General features: G+C 34.6%; 1 protein-coding gene and 1 non-coding gene across 3 annotated transcripts in view; both read left to right on the top strand.

Annotated features, from left to right (window-relative positions):
* Positions 1 to 26154, top strand: part of LOC147073376 (uncharacterized) — a 33078-nt gene that overhangs the window by 2015 nt on the left and 4909 nt on the right. The window contains exons 3-10 of one of the 2 annotated variants that reach the window (XM_085945462.1): positions 55 to 236; positions 706 to 816; positions 6326 to 6414; positions 6539 to 6714; positions 14878 to 15079; positions 22877 to 22998; positions 23402 to 23672; positions 24724 to 24841. In XM_085945462.1, the coding sequence (XP_085801588.1) occupies positions 55 to 236; positions 706 to 816; positions 6326 to 6414; positions 6539 to 6714; positions 14878 to 15079; positions 22877 to 22998; positions 23402 to 23672; positions 24724 to 24841 (1271 nt within the window). The remainder of the gene's footprint in view (positions 1 to 54; positions 237 to 705; positions 817 to 6325; positions 6415 to 6538; positions 6715 to 14877; positions 15080 to 22876; positions 22999 to 23401; positions 23673 to 24723; positions 24842 to 26154) is intronic. The other variant, XM_085945463.1, reaches the window with a different exon arrangement.
* Positions 7282 to 7722, top strand: LOC147073378 (Nuclear RNase P). The gene has a single exon (XR_015070492.1).

A 26154-nucleotide genomic window follows, 5' to 3' on the forward strand; every position in this document is an offset into this window, starting at 1 on the left:
TTAGTTAGTATTAATGATAGCTGTAATGTGATATTATGTTTGAATGTATGACAGAGTCAAGCTACTCAAGCCGTCCGCGTGCACCCGTGGTGCTCCCGTCAGCTTCTCGCGCATCCCGCGGCGGTGCCTATGATGAGGACGCCATCCCGCGCCACCCGCCCTTTGTCGCCTACATCTCCAATCTGCCCTATGAGGTGGAGGAAGACAGCATCGCTGACCTATTTTCCGGACTTAAGGTACCCACTTTTCTTTGTATAATATAATAATGATAATGTACACATGGCTTTACCAAGGTGGTTGGTTGAATGAAATTCTAGGGTGCAGTGATGTTTTTTCTTATATCTATTGCTGTTTATGTCCTAATGAAATCCACTGGAAGCCTAAAAGTAATGTCTTTTCTCCATATTGTATAGTAGTGGTAAAGCTTTAATATATTAAATATTTATGACGTTAGTGTGGATTGATTTTTGAAATGATTGGATGTGTTACGGATATAATCTTGCCCAGAGAGAGGTAGACAATCAATATCAATCTTATTCAATAAAAATCCAATTTTTACTATAATGGGATTTGCTGTTTACATTTAAAGTTTTACAAAGATAGCATAGATAGAAGCAGTCTTTGCTGCTGTTGTACATATAAGCCATCGGTTGCTGTTGCTGTAGTCTTTGTTGTTGGCTTTAATTACTTTTCATTTGTTTACAGGTGTCGAATCTACGGTTGCCTCGCGAGACAGAAGGAAGGCTGAGAGGCTTCGGATATGTGGACTTCGAAGATAGGGACAGCCTCGTGGCTGCCATGAATATCCCCGATTTGGTAATAAATTGAGCTATGTTACTTATATAATTAAAATATTTACATATTAATAAGATTTCCTCTTCATACAACCGTGAAAGGAGTGTAACTTTAAAACGTTACTGTTTAACCCTTTTACTCCCACGGGGCCGATATTTCGGCCCACCATACCTATGCGAAAACTCCATCTGGGCCGATCCATCGGCCGAACGTTTGGAACCAAATTTACGATTTATTCCAAATTTTTTCCCGTCATAGAAGCATTATATTCACTGTGTGTTCGGTGGTGCTAACATTTATTTTAGTGTTGGCATTGTTTATAAATATGCCATACCCTAATAACTCACAAGTCATAATTGCTCTGCTGTTGAACTTGAGACCAAAGAGGGTCATAAAAATAATAAAACATTATTTTTATGAGACATTTCAAATTCTGATATTTCTTTTAGTTGTTTTATGATTCATACATCACATTACAAAATGAATTTTGTAATTTTTGAACTAACAATGGATGCCACTGTATTTTTGGTAAGATGGTGAAAAAATACATGAATATAAATATTATTAAAATGATTTAGTGCTTTGAGACTTATTTTTTGAAATGACTTCATTCCATATCAGTTAGTCGTCGATACTGTATCGAATTCTCTTGCGATTTCGTGAATTGAATAATATTCTTGAATACCTTGACACTATACGATTTTTTTTGATTACTTTATAAAAATTCTATTTCATAGAGAAATAATAATATGTTTATTTTTTTTTCTGTTACTACATAAGGATAGATTATATTATAAAATTTGATAAATCAATTATAAATAAAAAAAATGTTGTCACACTTGTTTTGTTGTTCAAACATAGTTTTATCCATTCATTTCTAAATAAATATTGATACATTATTTTTTTCTTTTGTTTTACTGATGTAAACTATCAATATTATTACTTATTATTGCTTTATACACCATTGAGAACACACAAAAAAAGTTTCAAATTTTTAAAACATGTGTAGAATTAGTTATTTAAAAAAAACTAAATCGACGATTTTTTGTCAAAAAACGCTTGGGAGTTTTCGCATATGCTAGGCTAAATCAGCTGGGAGTAAAAGAGTTAAAGAACAATAATATGAAATCTATATTGTGTTTTAAGTTGTTGCTGTTTGGTAATGGGGTACTTCAAATTACCAAATCACCAAAACATCTTCACAGATTTAGGTTTTTTGAAATTATTTATTACACCAGCCCATCCCATATTACTCAAACACACAAAGATGACAATAGAAACATGCATGCATGAACAAAAAATATGTCTACCGAATAAAATTAATTATAAAATGTAAAGCTTTTAATTGATGGTTAAGTGTGTAAAGCTGTATGTACAGTTTTTACCGAAATTGAGATATTACACATGTAGGCATATTTATACAGTAAAACCCTGTTCAATCGAAATCTGCATATTGTCAATCTGAATTTATGCAAATATTCAACTCATTATGTACAAAAAATAACACAAATACCATGTAATATCATATAATTCTATAATAAATGATAAACATACAAAGTCCCACACTTTTAGATCCATTGGAAGTTTGAACTATGTGACACAACAAATATGCTTACAATCATAGACTATAGATACATCTAGACGCCACCCGTTGCATTGCTAAATGAAGCTGCGTGCCTTGCGCTTGGTTTGTGGGCGAGCGAACGCATTCGTCTACAAATGTTCGAGACCATAGACCATTTCGCTAGTGCTCGCACTAGACGCTCAGAATTAAAATATAATTTTCTATTTTTTTACGTTATATAGTATTTTTAAGCGGTCAAAATGCAACCATTAGGTAAAGATATCCATAATTTAAGTTATTTTAAAGAAACACTAGGTCACTGATATTAAAATATATAATAATATACAAATAAATTATCACGAACATGTATCAACTTACCTATGAAACGTAATACCATCTTCTTGCTTATCAGTACGGCTACCATATTTTAATACAACACACAGAACCATCTTTCCTACTTAATTAACTAAAAATATTTACCACTGACTTTATGTTTAACACAAAAAGTAGCAATTTAGCAACACGAGCTATGACGCTACGTGAAGCGATTCACCATGATTTGTCGGCGATATTTTTGGAAACTAACTCAAACATAATATGTAGACCTTTTATCGTACTCTAGCGCGTGTCGCAGAGATTATAAGGGTGCCGAATACTTTCTCACTCGCACTCATGCATCGTTTTTGTTCAGGCCTTGCTTACAATGCATTTCTTATCATCACAAAGATCGGAACAACCAATAACTTTTAAAGTTTATGGCCCACTTGTAAAAAAATGTATAATTTTACGTAGGCGCAGTGCCTCGCTGCGCCTGTGATAACTATTTCGAGGAAACCATTATATAAAAATAAAACTAATGAATCCATCAATCAACACAATATACAGTAAAACCTCGTTATTAAGAACACGGATAATTCGAAATTCGCCGTAATTTGAAGTTTTCATGAAAAAAAGTCCCTTGAACATTTGAACACAGGTTTTACTGTATTTATTATTAATCAGTATTCTATATAATATAAATGCTTGTATCATGTATGCTTGTCACTACAATTACATACACAGGTATACATATTTTTCATTTAAGGTGGAATAGACATAAGATTTAAAAACGCAGGATTCTTTATTATAAAAAATATACCTATCTCAAACCCACTCAGTCCATCCTTTTTTCAATCATGTCAGTTTGGTATTTCGTGCCGATATACAATTCCATATTTTTACGTAAACGATATAACGTATAAAAAAACGTATTTTTACATGTCCCACTTTCTACCTATAATATGCGAAAAACGTCCCAATGACAATATGCCTAAAGGGTTTGTTACTGTATGTTGTAAGTAAAGATATTTGTGGTAATCAAAAAATAACAAAATACAACAAGAGCAATATAAACACTGTCGGTGACCAGTGGCGGCCGGTGACAAGAATATGAGGGAGTGCAAAAAAAACTCACCTATTTATACAAGAAGTCCATCTTCCATCGATTTTGAAAACACGTCGATAAGACGAACATCTATACTTAACATCGCAAGAGCATTTAGCCTGTCTTGAGTCATTGTATTTCTCAAAAATGACTTAACCTTTTCTAAAGTTGAGAAACAACGCTCACTTCCCACTGAAATTATCGGGATTGTACAAATTATTTTTAATAGGGTAACACTTTTGCCAAATACTTCCAGTAAATTATTATTAATGAAAAGTTGAAGTATCAATAATGCTCCAACAGTAACGTAGAAATCTTCTCTACTGTATAAGACTATTAGTTAATTTTTAAGTTTAAATTTGTCACGTTAATAATAATTATTCATTATTTATAATTAAGTATTAAATTACCCGATTTAAAAAAAAATCATTTACTAAAATATAAAGCCAGCCGGCTAGGTAGGCGGTACACATTTTAAATATACGTATGATTTTGAAATGATTAATGCGAAACATAGCTGATAATTTGGCATAATTCGGTCGCGTTGTTTACGGAACTCTAACTGTGACCGCCGATTTTTAAAAATTCATTGCGTGCGGCCGCATTGTAGATATGTTTCAGACGATGCATATTTACATATTCCAAAGTTTTAGCGTTTTCCATCGAGTAATAAGATAGTTATAATAAAAGTTATAAAAAATAAATGTCACCTCCGCGCATTGCCAATCTGCCCTTATGTTAAACGTCGAACTGCAAAAAATGATATAAACTTTGCAACGAAGGAATTTCGGCACATTTAACATGAGTGACATGCTTATTGAACATATTTAAGCCGAAACGTCGATATTGAGTGGAAAAAATTAATATCTTCGGTATTTTCTTTAAAATCAGCCCATGTCAGATTCAAATCACAGAACGTTCCCGCGACACGACAGTGCTGTGATCTGTCATATAAAATCGCAACTTCGTTTAATGAATGCATTTTCACGATACCTACGATGACGTTATTGAATTGAATCGTCGATTTATGCTCTAAATTCCCATTGATGACATTCTGCTGCTACGGCAGCTATCCAAGGTAGGGTTGTATCGAAGTATTAGCACTTATTGTGATCCAAAAGCAGTCTTTATACTTACCCACCTATAGAATAGATGATGCGCCGATGTGAATAATAATTGCTTCATGAATTCGACTCGGAAAATTAATTTCCATTAAACTATAGGACAGTGGGTAGTTATCGACATACTACCTACACAATTACCTACCTAATGATAAGGTTAATGATACTTACCTAATTTCAAAATGACCACAAAAGAAATGGGGCCTTTTTATCGTACTTACTTACCTATCAAAATAGGTACCACCTAATCTCAAATCGACCACGAAATAGGGCCCCATTATCGTTTCAAATAAGAAAAATTATAAATAGCTAGGTAGGTACCGTTCAATGAATGAATACTTGGCTGAGCTAATAATGTCGGCCAATGTAAAATGTCATCCGTCTCGATGTGAATCGCTAATTAAAATAGATGAACAATAATAATTTCACTTGTAAAATTCTCATTCAACGACAGTACCTATGCTCCATGTTCCTTCTTATTGAATAGATACCTACCTACCTATCTGTACAAAATAAACGTAATAATAGATATTATAAGTCCTATGTAACTAGGTACCTACTTCAATGCGGCAAACACTAGGCTAATTAATTGTTAAAAGCTACCCACCCACCTACGTCTACAATTCTACACCTAAGTACCTATTTATTCTCAATAACAGCCTTTCTGTGGAATACCCACCTGATTAAAATCATAATGCACCTAAGTACCAAATTAACAAGCTGAACTGAACTGTGTGTACATCAAATTTAAGATACCTACCTATTGAAACACTAATAGTAATAGGGTAATCTCAAAATGAAAATAAAAAAATTAATCCACCAACGTTAGCATAATAATATCGGCGAAATCGGTGAAACCGGGAGCGGCTTACGTTGAACTAAACTTACTAAACTAACCGTTTGATAAATAAGTCGAGAATATGTTTCTATTTTTGCACTGCATGCATCGACATGACATTAGTCATCAATAATTAGGCTTCCAACTATATCTCGACGCGTAAAGGTACACTTTGAATTTTGCTCCTTGGCATGTCTCACCGATGGAGGCATGTGTGTATTGGTCGCGTCTCATTGGTGTAGTTACGTGTGTATTGGTAGACGGAGGCGTTGGCGCGTCGAAATCACATGTTCGAATACGCGCGGAATTCAAAATGATTGATTTCGTATAAGTTTCCGATATCGCATTTTTCGGAATACATGGGTGTTGTATATTATATATTTTTATTTAATCGATGATGGGAGTGCAGTGCACACTTTGCTCCTTTACTAGAGCCGTCCCTGTCGGTGACAGGGACCATACACTACAAATTATCCTCGCCTAGTTTTTTTTTTTTTTACACGGGATGGTAGTATCTGCACAGCTTTCGGTATGTCACTAATAACATGACGTTAGTTTGATGTGTCTGATTTGTCTCATTACAGACGGTGAGTGGTCGCCGTATCCGCATTGATGTATCTACTTCTGACAATGACAGAAGACAGGGTGGCGGTAGAAGGAATGACAGAGACCGGTAAGTCAGAAAAAAATTAATCTTTATATTATTCCTGAGATGTCTTTTTTTTTTGATAATTCAGTAATCTTCACGTATATTTTTGTTTACATTCATAATCATCTTTTAAATTGTGTATGATTAGGGAACGCGACTATGATCCTGAAAGGACATCGGGCGACTGGAGATCTCAACCCCGGCAAGAGGCGGAAGGAAGAGAGGGCAGAGAAGGCGGCCGCGGAGGCGGTGGTGGCGGTGGCGGAGGCGGAGAGTGGGGGAACTCATTCCGAGGTGACAGGGAACGCAATCGAGAAGGCGACTGTAAGTAACTTAATTCTGCAATAAGTCATCAAATGATTTCTCACTGTCACATGCGTTGAGCATTGACAAACGACTGTTCTCTATATGGGCCTCAATACAAATCTTTTTTAAAGATTGAGCGACTTGAAGATGGACACGGTTGCTAACTAGCAGGGGAGGGGGGAGGTAAAGGGGTTCTGTTTGTGTAGGGTCTTACAGTCTGAGATATAGATCGTGATCAAGTCAAATATCAAAATATGTCCTGCTGAAATCAACATTCCAGTGCGAGGGGTGGAGGTAGGCTGTTAAGATTCAACAAATATAGCACACTAAACTTTGTCAGTCAAACGTATTTGTTTTAATTGCACTAAGACTACAAAGTTTAGTATGCACTATTTATGTCAGATCTTAACAGCCTACCTCCACCCTTCGCCACTGTAACATTTATTGTTTCATTGTTTTCCTTGTAATAGTTTGACGATTTATACTTAGTCCCAGATGATGAAACTGAACATTTAATCTATAATTCAAGATTGGCAAATAAGTCAACTAATGTGACCGATAGATCTTTCAATGAGATCAGCGTTGCCAGGGTGAATGTTGCCTTAGAGACGCACACGCTGGGTATTAATTACCAACTTAACGTCCCGGGAAGGTCTGAGGAAAAGCTACAAGCACTGCACATAATATGAATTATAAAAATTGGAGGAATAAATATTAATTTTTTTCTAGTTTTTATTATTCACACTATTTGCTCATTCTCTAGGCGGGAACCGTTCTATTGAGGGGGCAGAGGAACCAGAAAATTTGATCCGAATAACATTTTAAATCTGAGATGTCAAAGTTTCTCTTTGATTGAGGTTATGTCGTTCTCAACTTCATTGGAAATCCTCTGTGGCTAGCTGTTTTAGTATAATATGCGACTTGATTTTGTTGCTTGTGGTATGGTTATGATTGCAGCAATGTCAAATTTGTTCTTTACGATGGGTGCACAAGGTCAAAACTCAATTCAGACTAGTCTCACCCTGGTAACATGCTGCATCAATTGATACGATTTCGCTTTCTGATGGGACGTCATCAGATTTTCTATGTTTATATCAAGCTGGATCTTTAGAACCTAAAACTGGAACCAGAACCTATTAAGGTGATGTCTCTAGGTAAAGTTGTTATCGAAAAATAGCTAGAAAAGTTTATTAATCGGTAAATATATATTCAAAAGTAATGAGAAAAATAAAATAAAAAATTAAGATGTATCGTGGAGTTCTATATACCAAAAATACGTGTCAAATTCGGTACATTTCTATCGGGTGGTAAGAATGAATGACATAAGATTTATTATCAAAATTACGATAAAAATGTACGTAAATCTATTACCTAGGGAAACGCTAAACGTTAATTGAAATTTATTATATCCTTATATCTTTTTTTTCAAATTTAAAAAACATTGATTTAGAGGTTAGAAAGCATGCAATTAAAATCGAAACATCTCGGTTCAGACGTAGTTTATCGCAAAAATCGCTTAGCGTTTCTATTAAAAATATTATTTAATAATTTTTAGGCTAGTTATTTAAATTTAATCTTGTATTTTTGTATATTAACGAATCGATTGTAAATAAAATGAATATTTGACAAGACTTTATCGACATATGCTGCTAACGCGGAAATAAATCGAACTATTTTTGAAACAGTACTTGCATAGATTAAAAAATACATACACACACACATACATTGAAAATAAAGGTTCGCCAGGTATGAAGACAAAAACTGTGTTAATTCTGCTGTCAATAATTTTTGTTTGCGATATTGGAGCATATGTCAATGGACTACATATATCAACCTCCACTTTCTGAAATAGTGTTGTGTAATTATTTCAGATATTTATTACTGTTTTGACGTACCTACCTTTTATAAAGCGATTTTAAAATAAATATAGTTTCATAATAATATAAAGAAAGCATACGAGCGAAAATGCCTAAGATACTTCTGACACACATCAAATTTAATCTTTGTCTAGTAACTGTACAATTTATCCATATTTATGTTAAGTGTTTAAAATGTTATAAGTAAAAGTAAAAAAAAAAATCATCTATTCACGTGGTAGTCGCGAAAATTATGAACAATATACAATGTTAAAAATAATAAGAATTGTTAAAATTTCTAGTCACAATATTATTCAAAGACAAATTAACCCGATCAAAACAGCCTCGACAAACTTCCACTTCACTAACTTTTGTTCTATATGTTTATCCTGGATACAGCGGCAAACACATTTTGAAAATAGCCGATATACTGGATTATTTGTTAGTTTGGGTTAGTTTAAGTTAGATTAGGTAATCCTAACAAATAATCCAGTATATAGGCTATTTTCAAAATGTCTTTGCCGCTGTCTCCAGGATAACCGACTTGTACCCTAACTTTAATTACATACATACTATTGTACTATATTTGGGCCATCAAACGTTCATTCCTGTCTACGGCCTTAAAATTATTATCTACGTGCCTATATAACTGTATGCCGTCCTGTCAAAAAGTGGAGGTTGATAATTTAGTATGTAGAAAATAGAAGTTATTATTAGTCTCCATAAAATATAGGGTAAACAATTCAGTGAATGAACACATAAGAGGTGAATTTGAAAATAAATTAAATTAAAAACGATTAAATGAACTAAGAAAATTATAACAATAGGTAGGTACAATAAATTGTGTATAACCGTGGTATTACTAATTTTATGCCGTGATGCTTTGATAGTTGAACTTTTCATAATATTTGGATCACTATTTAGTTGCTCATTTATCTGCTACATCATAAAGTCGTAAATATTGTTTTTTTATGAAGCAATCATAAATACAAAAAATTAAGATCTACTTTTCAATCATAGTAGATACCTAGGAATATGGTATAGGTGTTGATAATTTTTAATTATTTATTCGAGATCTTCAGGGAATTACAAAAGTCCACACCTAGAAACCACTGGGCCAATAAGGTTTCTTTTTATATCTCCAAATCCATTTCACTTACACATTTATAGGTAAAATAAATAAAACTATCTTTTATTTTATCTTGCACTGTTCTTTAAAATCGACATTAGATTTTTTCAAAGAAATAACGTTCTGTCTTTTTCTTAGAATATTATGTAATCAGTGGTGCACTTACTTCAAATTCTAAATTTTTTTCTTACGTTTTACAATTTTTTTTTTAATTTGTCACTTATTTTGTCCTTGGGTTTGCTTATCAAGATTTGTTCGCATGTTTATTTACGTTTTTTCTTACCTCCAACTTCTTTTTTATTCAATTCGTTGCGTGTCTTACTTTATTCTTATCTCAGATATAGTTAGTTAGTTAATACAAACCGTCCACTCTGTGGAGGCCCATATGAACCCATTAGGATCGGACATGGTTGAAACGAAATGAATTGGGATGTCTATATAATATCGACATTGTCATAATTATAACTACAGTCGAACTCGGTTATTACAATCTCGGACATAGCGAGATCTCGGATGTAATGAGGAAACAGTCGTTGACATTTGGTATATGATTTTCTCCGTACATTTTTATTCACTGTTATAACGAGATACTTATCGGATATACCGAGCTAAAATACTGGTAATGTGTTGATCGTTTAAAGACATTTCGACCCTAAGCAATAAAATCCGATCGGACAGGATGCCGCCGGGGACAGATTACGTTTATGACACTAGTTAAGTGTCTAATTGTTGTTTTCGCCGACAATAAAAATACCTATTCTCTGATATAACGAGTACCGCTTATAACGAGCACATTCAGCCGGTCCAACCTTCCTAGTAATAACCAAGTACAACTGTATATTCCTTATTTTGTTTAATAATAATTCGAATGGCATTTGTTTTGCCATTCATTTCATATCATTCTTTTATTCCACCTCTAGTAGAAATTCGATGTAATTGTCAATTGTACAAGATTAAACTCAATCTTATAAACATTTGTACTTAAATGTTCATTTACTACTATAAATGAATTTTACTGTAGAAAAATATTTATATTAATTCGTATTGACAACGTAAAAAAATCTGGTTCATTGACTGGACAGGATACCCTTGTATTGCCACTGTAAAAAAAACTACGGTAAACAAAATGTAAAAATCATAAACACTTTAACCTTTCTAACGCGGCAACTGACTTTAGTCAGCCTATACGCGCAAGTCATCCGCGCGTCAGCTGACTAAAGTCATTTCGATTTTCGTTTGCCTAGTACTGCTTTCGGCCAGGCGCGAAAAAATCTAATATTGATTTAATTTATTCAGAAATCATCCTTCTCTTGACATCTGTCAATGAATAGCCTAAACTTTTGTTCTATCTAATTTAAATAAATATTTTTCGGGAGCGTGTCTTGGATAAAAAAATATCAGTCATCGGGCCAATTCAAACTTGCCGGGTATATTAGTGTCTTATCGCTTCTTAGTGCATGTGCGCCGAAGATATTTGACTGACGCGTTTGTAGCGATACGAATTCGCGATATAATATGTTATATTGTTTTTTAGTGATTGAAAAACTATTTGGTGCATAAACTGTTATATAGAATATGAGAAAGTTACATTGATCAAAGTGAATTTACAAAACATTTTACAAAAGGAATGCTTTTTGAGATTGCATTCATTCGTCTACCTGCTAGTATATTATCCGCGAGTTAATAGTTTCGGAAAATAATTTGAACAAGGTGTAATTTAAATATAAGAGTCCGCGATTCAATATTTCTCTTTGTTTATTGTTGATTAACATTTTTAAATACTATTTTCTGATTATACTAATAGGTAAAACGGACAAAAGTTGTTTATTTACCTTAGTTATCAGTCATTTATAAAGAAAAGATATGTTAAGTAAATAAACATTTTCACACAATTGAAAATTTCTGTATCGGAAAAATTAAAAACATTTTGTGATAGCATATTGTGTGTGGTCGATATTTTGTCATTATTTTAAAATGGATATCCCTGGTAATTTGAGCGATGAAATGGGAGAAGCAATTCATGATCCTGATTCAGATTATGAATTGAGTGAAAATGAGTACTACGATGATTCAGATACTTCCAGTGCCCCATCAGAAAGTGCTGCTGCCGCCGCCTCTAATTTAAATGTAAATCGTAATGTTGACGATCTGTCTTCGTGGACTACTGGACCTTTCATACCAGTTGTTCACGAATTTGATGATTTCTTTTCTGGAGTCAGCCCGCACACAAATTTATCAGATAGCTCTAAAGAAATAGAATTTTTTGAGCATTTTTTGAATTCAAATATAATGGACAGAATCGTAATCGAAACAAATAACTATTATACAGAAGACATTAGAAGACAAGAACCATCGCCGAAATCACGAATGCATAAGTGGGTCAACACAGACGTCCCAGAAATGTACATTTTTTTTGCTGTAAGTATGTTGATGACTAGAAATCGTCACATCACAATAGAGGAACATTGGTCAACCGATCCACTCTTATCCAGCCAAATGTTCGGGAAAGTAATGCCAAGAGACAGATATACTTTGCTTTTGAGGATGTTGCACTTTTCGGATCCCAATACTCAAATTCCTGGAGATAAATTACATAAAATTAAAATTCTGATCGACCATTGCCGAGAAATATTCAAAAAAACAATGATGCCGCACGAGAACTTATGTATCGACGAAAGCATAATTGTTTTCAAAGGTAGATTGCTGTTTAAACAGTACATTCCTTCAAAACGCCACCGTTTCGGCATAAAAATGTTCGTTCTTTGCGATGTGATGACTGGTTATATATTAGATTTCATAATATATTGCGGGGAAGGAACAGATATTGTCGATGAGCAGGGACTTGGCATTTCGGGAGCTGTGGTAACGACATTAATGAACGAATATTTCGGTAAAGGTCATACTATGTGGACTGACAACTGGTATTCAAGCCCAGACTTATTTAAACATCTTCACGAAAAAAAAACAAATGCTTGCGGAACAGTCCGAAAAAATCGAAGAAATATGCCAACATTTAGGAAGCTCAAGAAAGGAGAAGTGGAGTCAAAAAATAGTAGCTCGCTATTGGCTATAAAATGGCACGACCGGCGCGAAGTCCGATGATTCATTTACACCCACAGGAAAATTCAATAGGCAGACCGGAGAGCCTATACTGAAACCTACATGTGTTATCCAATATAATAAATGTATGGGATCTGTAGATAAAGCTGATATGATGTTAAGTACACTAAGTTGTATGCGAAAATCAATAAAATGGTACAAAACGGTGGCTTTCCATATCATAGATCTGTTTTTATTAAATTCATATATTCTGTTTAGTACTATCACAGGCAAAAAAACAGGTCTAGCTAATTTTCAGTTAAAAGTAATCAGGCAAATATTTGAAAAATATCAAGTTCCAGCCACATCCCGCGCACAGCAACCCGTCGACCATCCACTGCGCTTATCAGCTAGAGCGATGGCAAAGCATATGCCGGACATAATTCCTCCCGCAAATAAACGGATAAATCCTTGCAGAGTTTGTCATCTTTGTGCGAATACAAAAAAAAAGCCGAAAACCAAAAAATATTCCAGATACATGTGTTCCGAGTGTAACGTGCCATTATGCGTGTATCCGTGCTTTAGAGAATACCATGAAAAGGTGAACTATTAAAATATTTAAGTGTTTCAAAAATACTAAAATGACCTACCTACATATCAGACGATGTTGAAATTTATAAATTAATAACATTTGAAACTATGTGGATTATGTGTTCTGTTTAGTGAATAGTGTATTGTCATGTTATCAAAATAAACCATTAATATTATCAAGTGGGGTGTAAAAAAGGATTTCTCATAATTTATTAAGTGGTCTGGGATTACGGTTGCATTAACTCTGAAGTTTTGAACATAATTCTGTCATCGACGCACTTGTCCGGAGCCGACACGTCAACAAAATGGCGACTGAAACGTAAGTCACACGCTTTTTGTATAACGCGGCTTGTTCGTCATTCTTTATCATAATCAGGGCACAAATGTTTATTTTTAAGATCGTTAAAAATATTACGACTATTCATAATCACCGTTGAACACTTAAAATATTTTTGATGACTGTATTTGTACATGTTTGACTGACATTTATTGTGATTTATCACAACTTGAAATCATGACGCGCTCTATTGTATTAAAGCGGTATTCTTGACGCTTTGAAAGGGTTAAATCAAATCAAATAGACATGTTAGAATTGTAAATATTTTATGGGGTGAATATTAATTGTAAATATTTTTACATAGGTAAGTAAATATATAATAAATTTAAATGCATTTTTATCAAGCTTATGATTTTTAATATGTGGCGACACACAATATTTTATTTTATATTTTATTGCCATCTGGTTGCGATCGACGAAAGTTTTTAGTAACACATTTTTAGAAATTCATGGTAGATGCCTTTAGATGGCGTTGAAGTCACATTTGATCGTAAATTGAGGCAAATAATTCGCCTTAAAAATTTTGGGGTTCTTTATGTACTGTCGTTTTTAAACTTTGCAATATAGTTTTAGTTTTTGTTATCATTCACTATTGCCGGAGTTACTGCTCTAATGATTTTGTTTTATAATATTATTGAATCTATAAATTGCTATCTATTTGCTCCACCATGTAAAAATGTTTTCGAGGACTGGAGCCATAGTTATGATTTTTGATTTGATGGAAACTGTACACTTTGTAGTGCTAGTTATTGCTCATACTTCAAAAATGCAATACGGTAAACTTTTTGTAGAAAATGATTGTTGCACGTGAAATAAATGCTAATAATTTGAACTAAATATGCAATAAAAAAACCTTCATTTATTGCGATCAGGTTACTGCATTGCATTTAAAGATAATTAATAACTAGCACTACCATTGTAATTCGCAAATCAGTGCCATGGTCTGTATATGGTTGGCCTTGGGATGAATGCCTTTTATTGTTCTAAGAATTTGTACAAATGTCATTCACCGGTTAGAAGGAATTATAATTACATGATGAAATATTGTATTTGGTTTCCATGTACATAATCTAAAATAACACGTAATTTAAAAGAATATTTTTTATTTTAGATTTGTGAAATCTTGTAATTATTACTTTATGGACATAATTAGATTAAATAAATCGCCTGATCTTATCCCTTTTTTTCCCCTACCAAACTGCAGAATTAACAGTTGTACATTTTTAAAGCTGGGGCGAATGATAACACGCCCGGAGGATGGCGAGAAGGTAACCGGGCACCCCGGGATGACCCTCCTCGGGAAAACAGAGCATATGGTGGTCGGGATTCGGACAGAGACAGGGATAGGGACAGGGGAGGATTCAACAGGGACAGAGATGGAGACAGAGAGGGGGACCGAGGTTTCCGGGGCGGCGATAGAGACAGATTCAGGTAATGATACTGTGTATTTCTCTTATTCAAAATGTATAGATTATTTTATTTAAAAATGATGTGAAAAATAAAATACTCAAAATAATTATTGTGGCTTGAAACACTACAAACCAAACTGCATTTGTGATAATTTTGAAATTGATGAAACTATAATGATATTGATAGACTGAGGGTTGAATGATTGCAAGTTAAAATTGAGTTATGAAGCAGTTCTCACATGGCCGCATACCTGTGTATGTGTTACGCCGAATGTGCGAAATTGACTATTACATGAAATGGGCTAAATTTTGCCTAAATCATGAAAAATGCAAGCCCGTTGCCTTATTCATGAATTAGACAAAATGGTGAGTGCATGAATTCCGCAGTAATTTTTCTGCCTTGTTCATGCATTGGACAAATTAGATAGTAGCGCTACGGTGGTATTTTTTGCAACTAAACTAAATGTGTGAAATGCTCGTGGATTGGTCAAAATATACGTATATTATCTATGGTCAAAATAGGTGGTCGCGCTCCGGTGGTATTTTTTGCAACTAATCAAACTAACCAAATGAAATGTGTCAGATGTCATTGATTATAATATAAAAATATACCAATCAATAACTAAAATGACGTTCATATCCATTTACTATGCGCAAAAAAACTAGAACTATAATATGATAACGGATGAATTTTATTAAAAGGTATTTTCGCGATTTGATTCGTGCTTGGGTATCGTACATGCAATGGTCGATTGTACGTTTTTGATAGTTTGTTGACACTTGTTAGCTAACCTCAAAATGGACATTCAGTTGAATAATTCAGAATTTCAAAACCTAACCTAACCCAACCCAACCTAACCTAATAATATTATATTATGTCCAATTATAACTAATAAAATCATCCGTATTAAATTTACTTTTTCTGCTGTCATGTTGACAGTTTAAGAATTCCATGCCCTGGCGACTTCATGTACTCGGCAGAAAATTTACCTTATTCATGAATAAGGCAACAGGCTTGACTATTGCATGAATTAGCCAAAATTTAGCCCATTTCATGTAATAGTCAATTTCGCACATTTGGCGTAACATATGCATGGACAAAGATTCAAACCTGTAACTGCTTTGAATAAGAAGCTATAAGCATTTTCTTTCCAACATTAGATTGTTGAACTTGTGTATAAAATTTTCTAATTTTAATACTTTGGTCTAACATGTACGATGGTAGGTCATTTGAGAAGAAGGCCTTTATTTACAGAATTTATATTGAAGAATGTACAATTTCATATTTAACTTTGAAAAGTTGGTTTACTTAGCATGGTGACCGGAGCAGTTGTACTAATTCAAATCGCAGTGTCGAATACAGCGACATTGACATAAAAATTTTAACTAATATGTGATCTGAACTCTCTCAAAGTAACAGACTTGCCCTTGGATTAATTCAAATCAATTAGGGCATTTCAATATGTGCACACTATATTTTATCATATTTACCTGAATATTGATGAAATATTGGATTCTCTGAATTCTCTTGTGCTATATGAAATAATGTTCATCTGACACCATTTCTTGTTGTTTACAGATAATGGTCGTTTTGTACAAACAGTAAATTGATATATTCTATTTTTAAATTTTGTAATTTCTTTTTATGGCAGTGGATATAAAATTATGAAAAATAAATAATAAACAAATACATGGAAGAAAACCTTTTTTACTATACTAGATGGTAAATGTATGAAAGTGATATTGAAAATAGGACTCGTGGGCTAATGTTTAAATTAGCTACGAGTCATTTCACATTGCGAATTCATTTGTAGCAAACTTATCACTCACATCCGTATATTACGCCCCGTTACAAACGCCGCGCAGTTAACACATACATAGTGTTGTCTCACAAAATTTTTGTTTTGTTTTATTATTTCTTTGAAACAAAATGGCTGAAATTACTGAATTAACGAATATTATAATCAAACAAAGTGCCCTCATAGAAAAACTTATGAATAAAGTGGAGGGAATTGAGGAATTCCTCAAAATAAATTCATTTAAATTAAATAAATCAACTCCCAGTGACTCAAATAGAGTAAATACAGTGTGTACTTCGCCAGCAATTACGTCCGCCGTAATTAGTGATAATACGGTGAAACCAATTAGTACAGCAAGTTCGAAAACGACTGTTGAAACGCGAGCGCAAAGTAAGCGCCGAGCATCGACGAAACAACAAATCGATGCAAATTCAAAAAATGCCGCGTTAGAACAATTGCGTCCTGGAAAAGAAAATTATCCTGCACTCGGGGTTATCCCAGCAGTCGCCCCAGAAGAGGACTCCTCATCGTCACCTGAGGCCTCACAACCGAAACCAGCTGAAGATTTACCTACGCCTAGGATTGTTGATGGATGGGCCACCGTCGCACGGAAGCGGCGTGTTGCGGTTCGGGGAAACCTCGCTGGACGAACAAAAACTGTTGTGAAGCAGTATCACATCTGCCCGCTTCACAGAGATACAACAACGGCTGATGTTTTAACCTATTTAAATAAGTTATGTACCGCTGATTTCACAGTCGTGAAAATCAAATCAAGGGGGGACTATGCATCCTTCAAGGTAGGTATCCCTTCTGATGTCACGGACACTGTTTTGAAGGCGGATAACTGGCCACGTCATTCATTCATAAAAGAATGGGTGTCGAGAGTGGAAACTCCACGGTTGCCGGTTAGCTGACTTCGGAACAGTCACCGTTCAGATAAACTGTTTTTTTACTATCAGAATGTTCGCGGCTTGAAGACAAAATCTGTGGATTTTTTGAACGGCGTGTTAGCTGACGACTATGACGTCATAGCGTTAACTGAAACGTGGTTTAATGGCAGTGTTTTCAGTCGTGAATATTTTGGTAGTGATTATGCTGTCTTTAGAAGGGATCGAGACTCCGGAACAGGCCTCAGGCAGGGAGGAGGCTGCCTCCTGGGAGTTAGAAATATGGAAGGGTTGCAGGCCGAACGTTTTCGTATTTTGGAGACTTCTAACGAGGACCTTTGGGTTAAACTAACCTGTAACGGAGAAACTGTCTACGTTTGTGTCGTGTATTTTCCTCCAGCAAGTGAAGTGGAGGCGTATAAACTTTTTGTTGAAAAAATGTTATCTAGTAACGTCGTATTTGGGGATAAGAGGGTTATTGTGATGGGAGATTTTAACCTAAACTCAGCGCGCAGCGGTGAAAGGGTCAAGAGTGAACTGGAATTTCTGTGTGCTGTTTTTGGATTTTCCCAGTACAATGATATTCTTAACTCTAAAGGTGGACTTCTGGATAGGATTTTCAGTAACGCTATTTTATCAATTTCGAGATGTACATTACCTTTGATACGAGAGGATGTGTACCACCCTACATTGGTTTTTTTACACGTATTTCATACGATTCGCCCGCTGCGAACGGAAATTCCCTCACACGGAGCTAACTGGTGTGGGGGATGGAAGTTTGATGGTGGAAATTTCAAGCTGCTTTACTCTTTAATGAGTGAAGTAGATTGGAGTGAGTTGCGTGAGATTTTTGATGTGAATGAGGCGGTACAATACTTTTATAATGTTGTATATAATGTGTTTAATAAATGTTTTTCAAGGAAGTCACTATGTCGAGGTGGAAGACGATATCCGAAGTGGTTTTCACGGGAAATTATTAGAGACATTAGAGTCAAACACTACTATCATACAGCTTGGAAGGCTAAGCATGGTCAGCATGACTATGAAATGTTTGGCCTTTATCGTATGAGAGTGAGACAAGCTGTTCGGCTGGCCTATCGAACATATATGGAATCGGTAAGGGATTGCATTCGCGAAAATCCTAAATCGTTTTGGGATTATATAAAATCATTAAGAAAGGATGGTGGATTTGCCAATTCGATGACTTGGAAGGGCGAAGAGGTGACTGGACATGGAATGGCAGAAGCATTTGCTGGTCATTTCAGGTCCGTCTACGCAAGTAGTATTCCGAATCTGGATGTCGCCTCAACGTCAAGAAAACGATCGTGCGGTGCCCAATCCGTTGACATCTTCCCAATTGATGAAGGTGACGTGTTTCGATTTATTAAAAAACTTAAGAATACGCGCTCTTTGGGACCGGATAACGTCCCTACATTTTTTTTAAAAGGGTGTGTTGATTTTGTCAAAGGCCCACTTGCATATATATATAATCTTACAATGGAGACAGGTATCTTTCCGGAATTATGGAAGATGTCGAAGGTGACTCCAATTCATAAGAGTGGTACAGAGTCGTCAGTAGAAAACTACAGGCCGGTAGCTGTTCTCTCTACACCAGCAAAAGTTCTGGAGATGATCATGCACAGCATGATTTCTCCAAAAATTGAGTCATTTATAATGAATGAACAGCATGGATTTAGAGCAGGCCGATCAACGGAAACCAACCTGATGGTATTCACTGATTATGTGTCGTCAGTACTAGATAGAGGCAGCCAGGTTGACTGTTCTTACAATGATTTCTCGAAGGCATTTGACAGAGTCGATCACGATATTCTAATGGAAAAACTCCAACTTATTGGATTGTCGGATCGATTTCTAAAGCTATTCGGGAGTTATTTTAGGAACCGTCAACAATACGTTTCGTACGGCCTTTATCAGTCACAGACCTTTTACACATTTTCTGGTGTCCCCCAGGGCTCAAACTTAGGGCCATTGCTGTTCACGATTTTTATAAATGACATAGCATTGGTAATTAAAAGTGCTATGTTTTTGTTGTTTGCTGACGACTTGAAACTCTTCATGGAAGTTGTCACCTTGGACGATTGTCGTCAACTTCAACTTGATATAGATAATATATTAGATTGGGGCAGGCGTAACAAACTGGACTTCAATATTGATAAATGCAATGTTTTATCGTTTACTAAAGCCTCACGAGTATTGTTTTTCCAGTACTCGATGCATGGCAGAGTTCTCTCGCGAATAGCATCTGTAAGAGATCTTGGAATTACATTTGACGGTAAACTGACGTTTAGTGGTCATATAGATACCATTTGTAAAAAGGCGCTAAAGATGTTGGGCTTTGTCTTGCGTACTTCCCGGGTCTTTTCGGATGTTACGGTATTAAAAATTCTCTATAACTCCTTAGTTAGAAGCAGACTTGAGAGTGGGTCTATCGTTTGGGCCCCGCATCAGTTGAAGTACGGCCTTATGGTGGAGAGAGTCCAAAAGAAATTTCTACGACTCCTTTACTTTCGGTTGTATGGATATTATCCGTGGCTCTATCCGACTGATTTTCTCTTAGGGATGCTTACATACTGTAGCTTAAAATTTAGAAGGGATCTTTATTTAGCTACATATTTTTTCAGACTTATACGCGGCGTAAATGTGAACTCTGCCATTCTTGGTGGTATTGGCTTGTGTGTCTCTGATAATTACCTTAGGAATCGAGGGCATGCGTTGTTTGTTCTCCCACGGTGCAGAACTAACCTGCCATTAGTAATGCCAATTGGGAGGGCAGTAACCATGCTTAATGAAATCGCTTCGGATATTGATATATTCCACTTACGTGAGGGTGAATTTAGGTGGACGTTGTTTTATAAGTTTTTAACCCGATCGCCGCGGATGGGACATATGTTGTTTTTTACATAAGCTCTGATACTGGGCGGATGTCGCAACTGTTGATATCGAAAATTGAAATGTCGGTAAAGTAGGAAATACTTCACGCATAGTATTAATTTTTGTATTGAAAAATGCTCTGATTCGTGTTCGTACCGCCATATCGATAACTTTGTCAAAAATATGTTGTTTTAATTTCATAAACATCGATCTTTCGAACCCCCTCGATCTATCGAGATTCGCCGGTACGATTGCATCAGTTCAAATCTACGCGGTATTTTTCGCGGCTGCGCAGTAGGTATACAAAATATATTTCATTCGAGTTGAGTGTGCGCCGAGTATTTACCGTGTAAAGTTGAATTCACCGCGATTTTTACATCATGTGCGGGAATACGAAAAAGACAACCAAAAAACGAAAAGAAATTTGTTGTAATATTTCTAAAAATGTACTTGAACTTGTGTTCTGGATTATGTCATTTATTACTCATGTGTCTCCCTAATTGTTTCAAAGTCATAAATCGAGCTCATTATTGCAAGTCGTAAATATTTAGTAAAGCTGCGTCCACACGGAATGAAAAAATATATATTATTATATTTTAGAGGATTGCAAGTTTTACCAATAAATTACGAATTACTATGAAGGAATATATAAAACGTATAAATTTTTGCTAAAAAAACACACGGGTAGGTATAAAATATAATATAAAATATAAATCATGGAATATTGACTTTTCAACTATATTACATATTATCTTCGCGTACAATTTAATGCTTATAAATTTTTTAAACCTTACCCAAAAAAAAGTTTTTATAGCACTTTGAAAAATTTACGCAATTCAAAAAATAAATATTGTTTTTTTTACAAAACATAAAATGACAATCACTAACATAATACAATGCTCAATAAAACTGAAAAGTAATCTACAAAATCCAAGTTTCACTAAAAAAAAAAAAACAAAAAAAATATTATAATATTTTCAACCAGTGTGGACTCACCTTTACGCTTAAATTAGAATGGCCCATAAAACATGTAAAATGCTGACACAATCTATGCCACGAAATAAAACTGGTGACTACCATCCAATTTTAATGGATTTGTCATCAATAAAACTTACACTAATTAACAATAATTCATAAGTCACACATAAAAGCTATTATTTTCAATAATTTTTATGGCATTTTTAAGTGTTTTTAACACGAGTAAAATAAAATTAGTCAGTGATTAATTGCCTTCATCGGCGCACTTGTTTTGAAGTCGAGTGCTTTGTCATAGAAAATGGCTACAGAGTTTATCCGAACAAAGCAATACGGTAGTTTTGTTAAAGTAAACACAGTGAAATTCAACACTCCATTATGTGTTTTAGTGTGGCACTTGGATCCTTATGTATCTAGGCATGATAACAGTTGTAGCCACAATTTTTAACTGCCGTATTTATTATAATACAGCGAAGAATAACATTTCGAAAAACCTACCGCGGACAGCACATCTTTTGTATGGAAACTTAACGCGCCGATCGGGTTAAGATAGGGTTTATCGAAGTTCACTCTGTGTGCTTCCATCTACTTTTATTTTGTTACTTATTTAATTTATTTTCTTATTTTATTACTTTTTCTCTGTATTTTAATTTTTTTTTTTTATTATTAACACTTATTTTATGTCATGTCGTGAACGCTTTGAATTTATAATTTGTTATGTTCATTATATGTAAAATAAATAAATTTGATTTGATTTGATTTGATTACCGAAACGCCAACTACATATCGTCAGTGTTTTTTAAAAAGGGCGAATTAACCAAAATGCTACTTTACAGGAGGAGGATTTTTAACTTTTGACATTTATTTGTTTTTTACCTGTAGATGATTATAAATATCTAATAAGTTTATAATAAAGCTTAGAAAGAATACTGTCATTATAATAGGTATTATTATATAATATTTTAAAAGTCCTAATATATCATATTTGCTTTTTATTTTGTAATTTTAATTAATTTAATTTTAGTCGATTATTGTTTTTAAGTACGTTCCTGTGGAGATAAAAATTCGCCGTTTTTACACAACAAAGCTAGTGGGGTACATATTGTATTTTCATTAAAATCTCGATTTCGCCAAAATGCTTGATTCGCCCTTTTTACAAAACACCGACGATATAAACAATACGTCATTTTGGCAAGTATTAATTTTTGTTTAAGCTATGGTCTTTATCCAAGACAATATTGAATGGACTTATTATGTTTTGAGCAGGGATGGAGGGGATCGCGACCGTGGTTTCAATCGCAGTTTCGGTGGAGACAGGAACAGGGACGGAGACAGGGACAGAGAGCGGTGGGGTGGAGACAAAGGCCGTGAAGGAGACTCCGAGAGAGGTAATTGAATGCACTCTTTCCCTGTTAATTCAAAAATATATTATTATCTTTACCAACAAAGACTTGAATTCCGAAACTATGTTATGAAGATAATAAGAAATAATAGGAATCCCCGATAGGAATTGCTGTGATGATTTTATAACCAAAGAATCGCAAAGACTGTTGTGATGGTATTTATTATGTTATGCGGTACCGATTTGATCCACGGGTCCACACTGGCTTTTGCAACATCCCATTGTGCATTTGGTTGCCAGGAAACAAAAATTACACACACGGAATAGTAATACTTCGTCTTCGAATATATTGTATTGTGCATAATAAGTGGGTGTTAAATGTGGTTGTAAAAAAACTGTAATTAAACTGCCCCTACTTCCCCGTTACAATCCCTTCTGGCATTCTGAAGATGCAGAAGTTTCAGGTGGAGAGACCCGCACGCGCACCAAGCTCCAACTGCAGCCGCGCACCCTGCCCATTGAGAATCCACTCCCTCCGCTGCCGCCTCCTGAAAAGGAGTCAGGCGACGACAAGGACAAGGACAGCAGTGACGGGGGACAGGACAGAGACAAGGAGAGAGAGGAGAGGGAGGAGAGGCTCCGCCAGGAGAGGAAGGCCAAACCTCCAGTTCCCGCAGCTAATATTTTCGGATCGGCTAAGCCCGTTGATACTGCTGCCAGGTTGGAATATTATCCTGTCTTATAGATGGTGTCCCGATTCTTGCAAAAGTTGTCGACTACATGATGTGTTAATTGTTCATTTATAAAGGTGTCACCTGTTTATGGTAAAATCGAAGATGAAGAAAACAAACTTTAGATACAGATTTATTTTATATGAAAGTGAAGCTGATGAACTGCTTTTTCAACTTTGGCATCTTGAAGCTCTTGAAAATTTGTAATCTACAAAATCTACTTTGAATAGTTGTATTATTCTCTTTCCTTCTTTAATTTACCGGCCCATGAGCATATGGTGCCGTAAGCAACATATTGCCTACCTACAACCACATACGGGACGGCTCTAACCAAGAGGTTTCAAATTGTATTTCCTTGGCAGTCTTCTTAAATTGCAATTGTTATAATGGTACCGCTCAACAATTGATGTACTACGCATATTCGATTTCTTCCTGTGCACATGAGGTAGGCTGACATGTTTTTTCCCCAATGTTCACTCTTGCTTCCAGTGTTTAAATCACATCTGTTGTATCGCCGTGTCTTGGTTTTTTTATTCAACTTGAATATCATCTCTGTTCTGGCAGAATACACTAACTGGAGAATACTAGTTTTGAGTAATTTGACTTTGAAGTTGTTAAAATGTTTGAAATGGTCTAACATGTGAGTTTATTAAGTAATCGTAAAAAGGATGTCTTTAAAATAAAGACTGTTTATTTATTAAGAAGGTTTCCAGACGGTAAAGTTTGAAATAAGGAACATTTTGGTATAACTAACTCATCATGTCATTTTTTCGAATTAGTGTCTTCTGTCAGAACGGTGACGATATATCATGCACTCATTATTATATCTTATTTTTTATATTAATTTGATATAATAAAAATTCTCTGAATTCCTGTGCTATAAAAAAAGTGTGCATCTGACACCATTTCTTGTTTTAAATATAGTTTTTGGTCGTTTTGTACAAACATTCATTCTATCTGCACACCGTTGCAGACTTCGATATGTTTATAGCAGAAAATGTCGCACTGTTGAATTGTTATTTTTATGTGTGTATTTGCAGAGAGCGCGAAATAGAAGAAAGGCTTATGAAAAAGGGCGGTGAACCTAAATATAGAGACGGACATAGCAAAGACAGAGAAGAAAGAAAACCGGCTGCGGCATGGGGAAGAGACAAGAAAGTATGTGTAATACATTTTAAATCAAATTATTAAATCATAAATTGAATAGCTTCCAACTTTACACTCAATTTACAGCATAAATTGTAGGGTAAAATCTAAGTACAGTAGAACCTCGATAATTCGAAAAACGATAATTCGAATTTCGCCGTTTTTCGAATTTTTCGTCAATTTTAACCCCCAAGAATCATTTTTCATACAAAAAGTTTGTTATAAATCGAAATTTTCGTTATTTCGTAATTCGAAATGGAATTTGGTCCCAAAGGCAATTTTTATCCATATAAATCGAAATAAATGATAGTAAAATACTTATTTTCTTGGAAAGTACTCGTAATAAATTTAATGACTGCAATTAAGTAGGCAAACACCTGCAAATTTGCAGATGGGAGGCAAAACCCAAAGTTTAAGTTGTGGAAAAACCCAAAAACTCCTAATGTACTATGACATATCCAAGCATCAATATTATTATTATTATTGCAGGGGATGACAATCAAGGTACATTTACTTGTCATTCAAGTAAATTCAGAATCCATTATTTTATTAATGTGAAAAAAATGTTGTTTTACAAGGTAATCTTAGCACATGGCCACTAAATGGTTTTCAGTGAAAAAAAAACATTTATTTACGAAATTTCGTAATTATTAAGTAACTAACTTGTGTCATTTTTTTATAACTGACAGAATTACGTTTTTAATATGTATTTTAATAAACAATGAGTTTCTTATCTTTTAAAATTTGAGTTGATAACAACTGAATGTTTAGATTAAACTGGCAATAATGAATACACAGTGACCCTTTGTTTGACAGGACTAGTTCACTAATTGACTTAATGAATTCACTTGACATTTTTATTACTGTTTATAGGATATTAAAGAATTTTATTTTAAATATAATACACACCTACATAGGTACCCGTTTTTACTGTGAATTTGTATGAATCTAGATTAGATTTTCGAAAGGAACAACATTCTTATTTAAGAATTTGTATTCTTGGTAGGTACCTATCTAACTGGATGTCTGATTACTCAGTAATTAGTGCTTAATTACAAAGTGTAAAAAACACATATTTCGAACTAGTTCACCATTGAATTACTTTTTTCACTGGTAAATACCATGTAACACTATTTTTCAATACTGCATCGTCTCCATACAAATTTACGAAAAAATTTTTTTTTTTCGGAAAATTCGATTTATAGCGATTTTCGCTAATTCGAAATCAAATTTTCAGGGTCCCTTGGATTTCGAATTATCGAGGTTATACTGTAGCTGACGTGTTCTTATTGAAATTTTACAACAAAATATAATATAAGCTTGTA

The sequence above is a fragment of the Rhyacophila brunnea genome, unplaced genomic scaffold, assembly GCF_057557595.1.
Source record: "Rhyacophila brunnea isolate RB1 unplaced genomic scaffold, BYU_Rbru_1.0 scaffold_18, whole genome shotgun sequence".
NCBI lineage: Eukaryota > Metazoa > Arthropoda > Insecta > Trichoptera > Rhyacophilidae > Rhyacophila > Rhyacophila brunnea.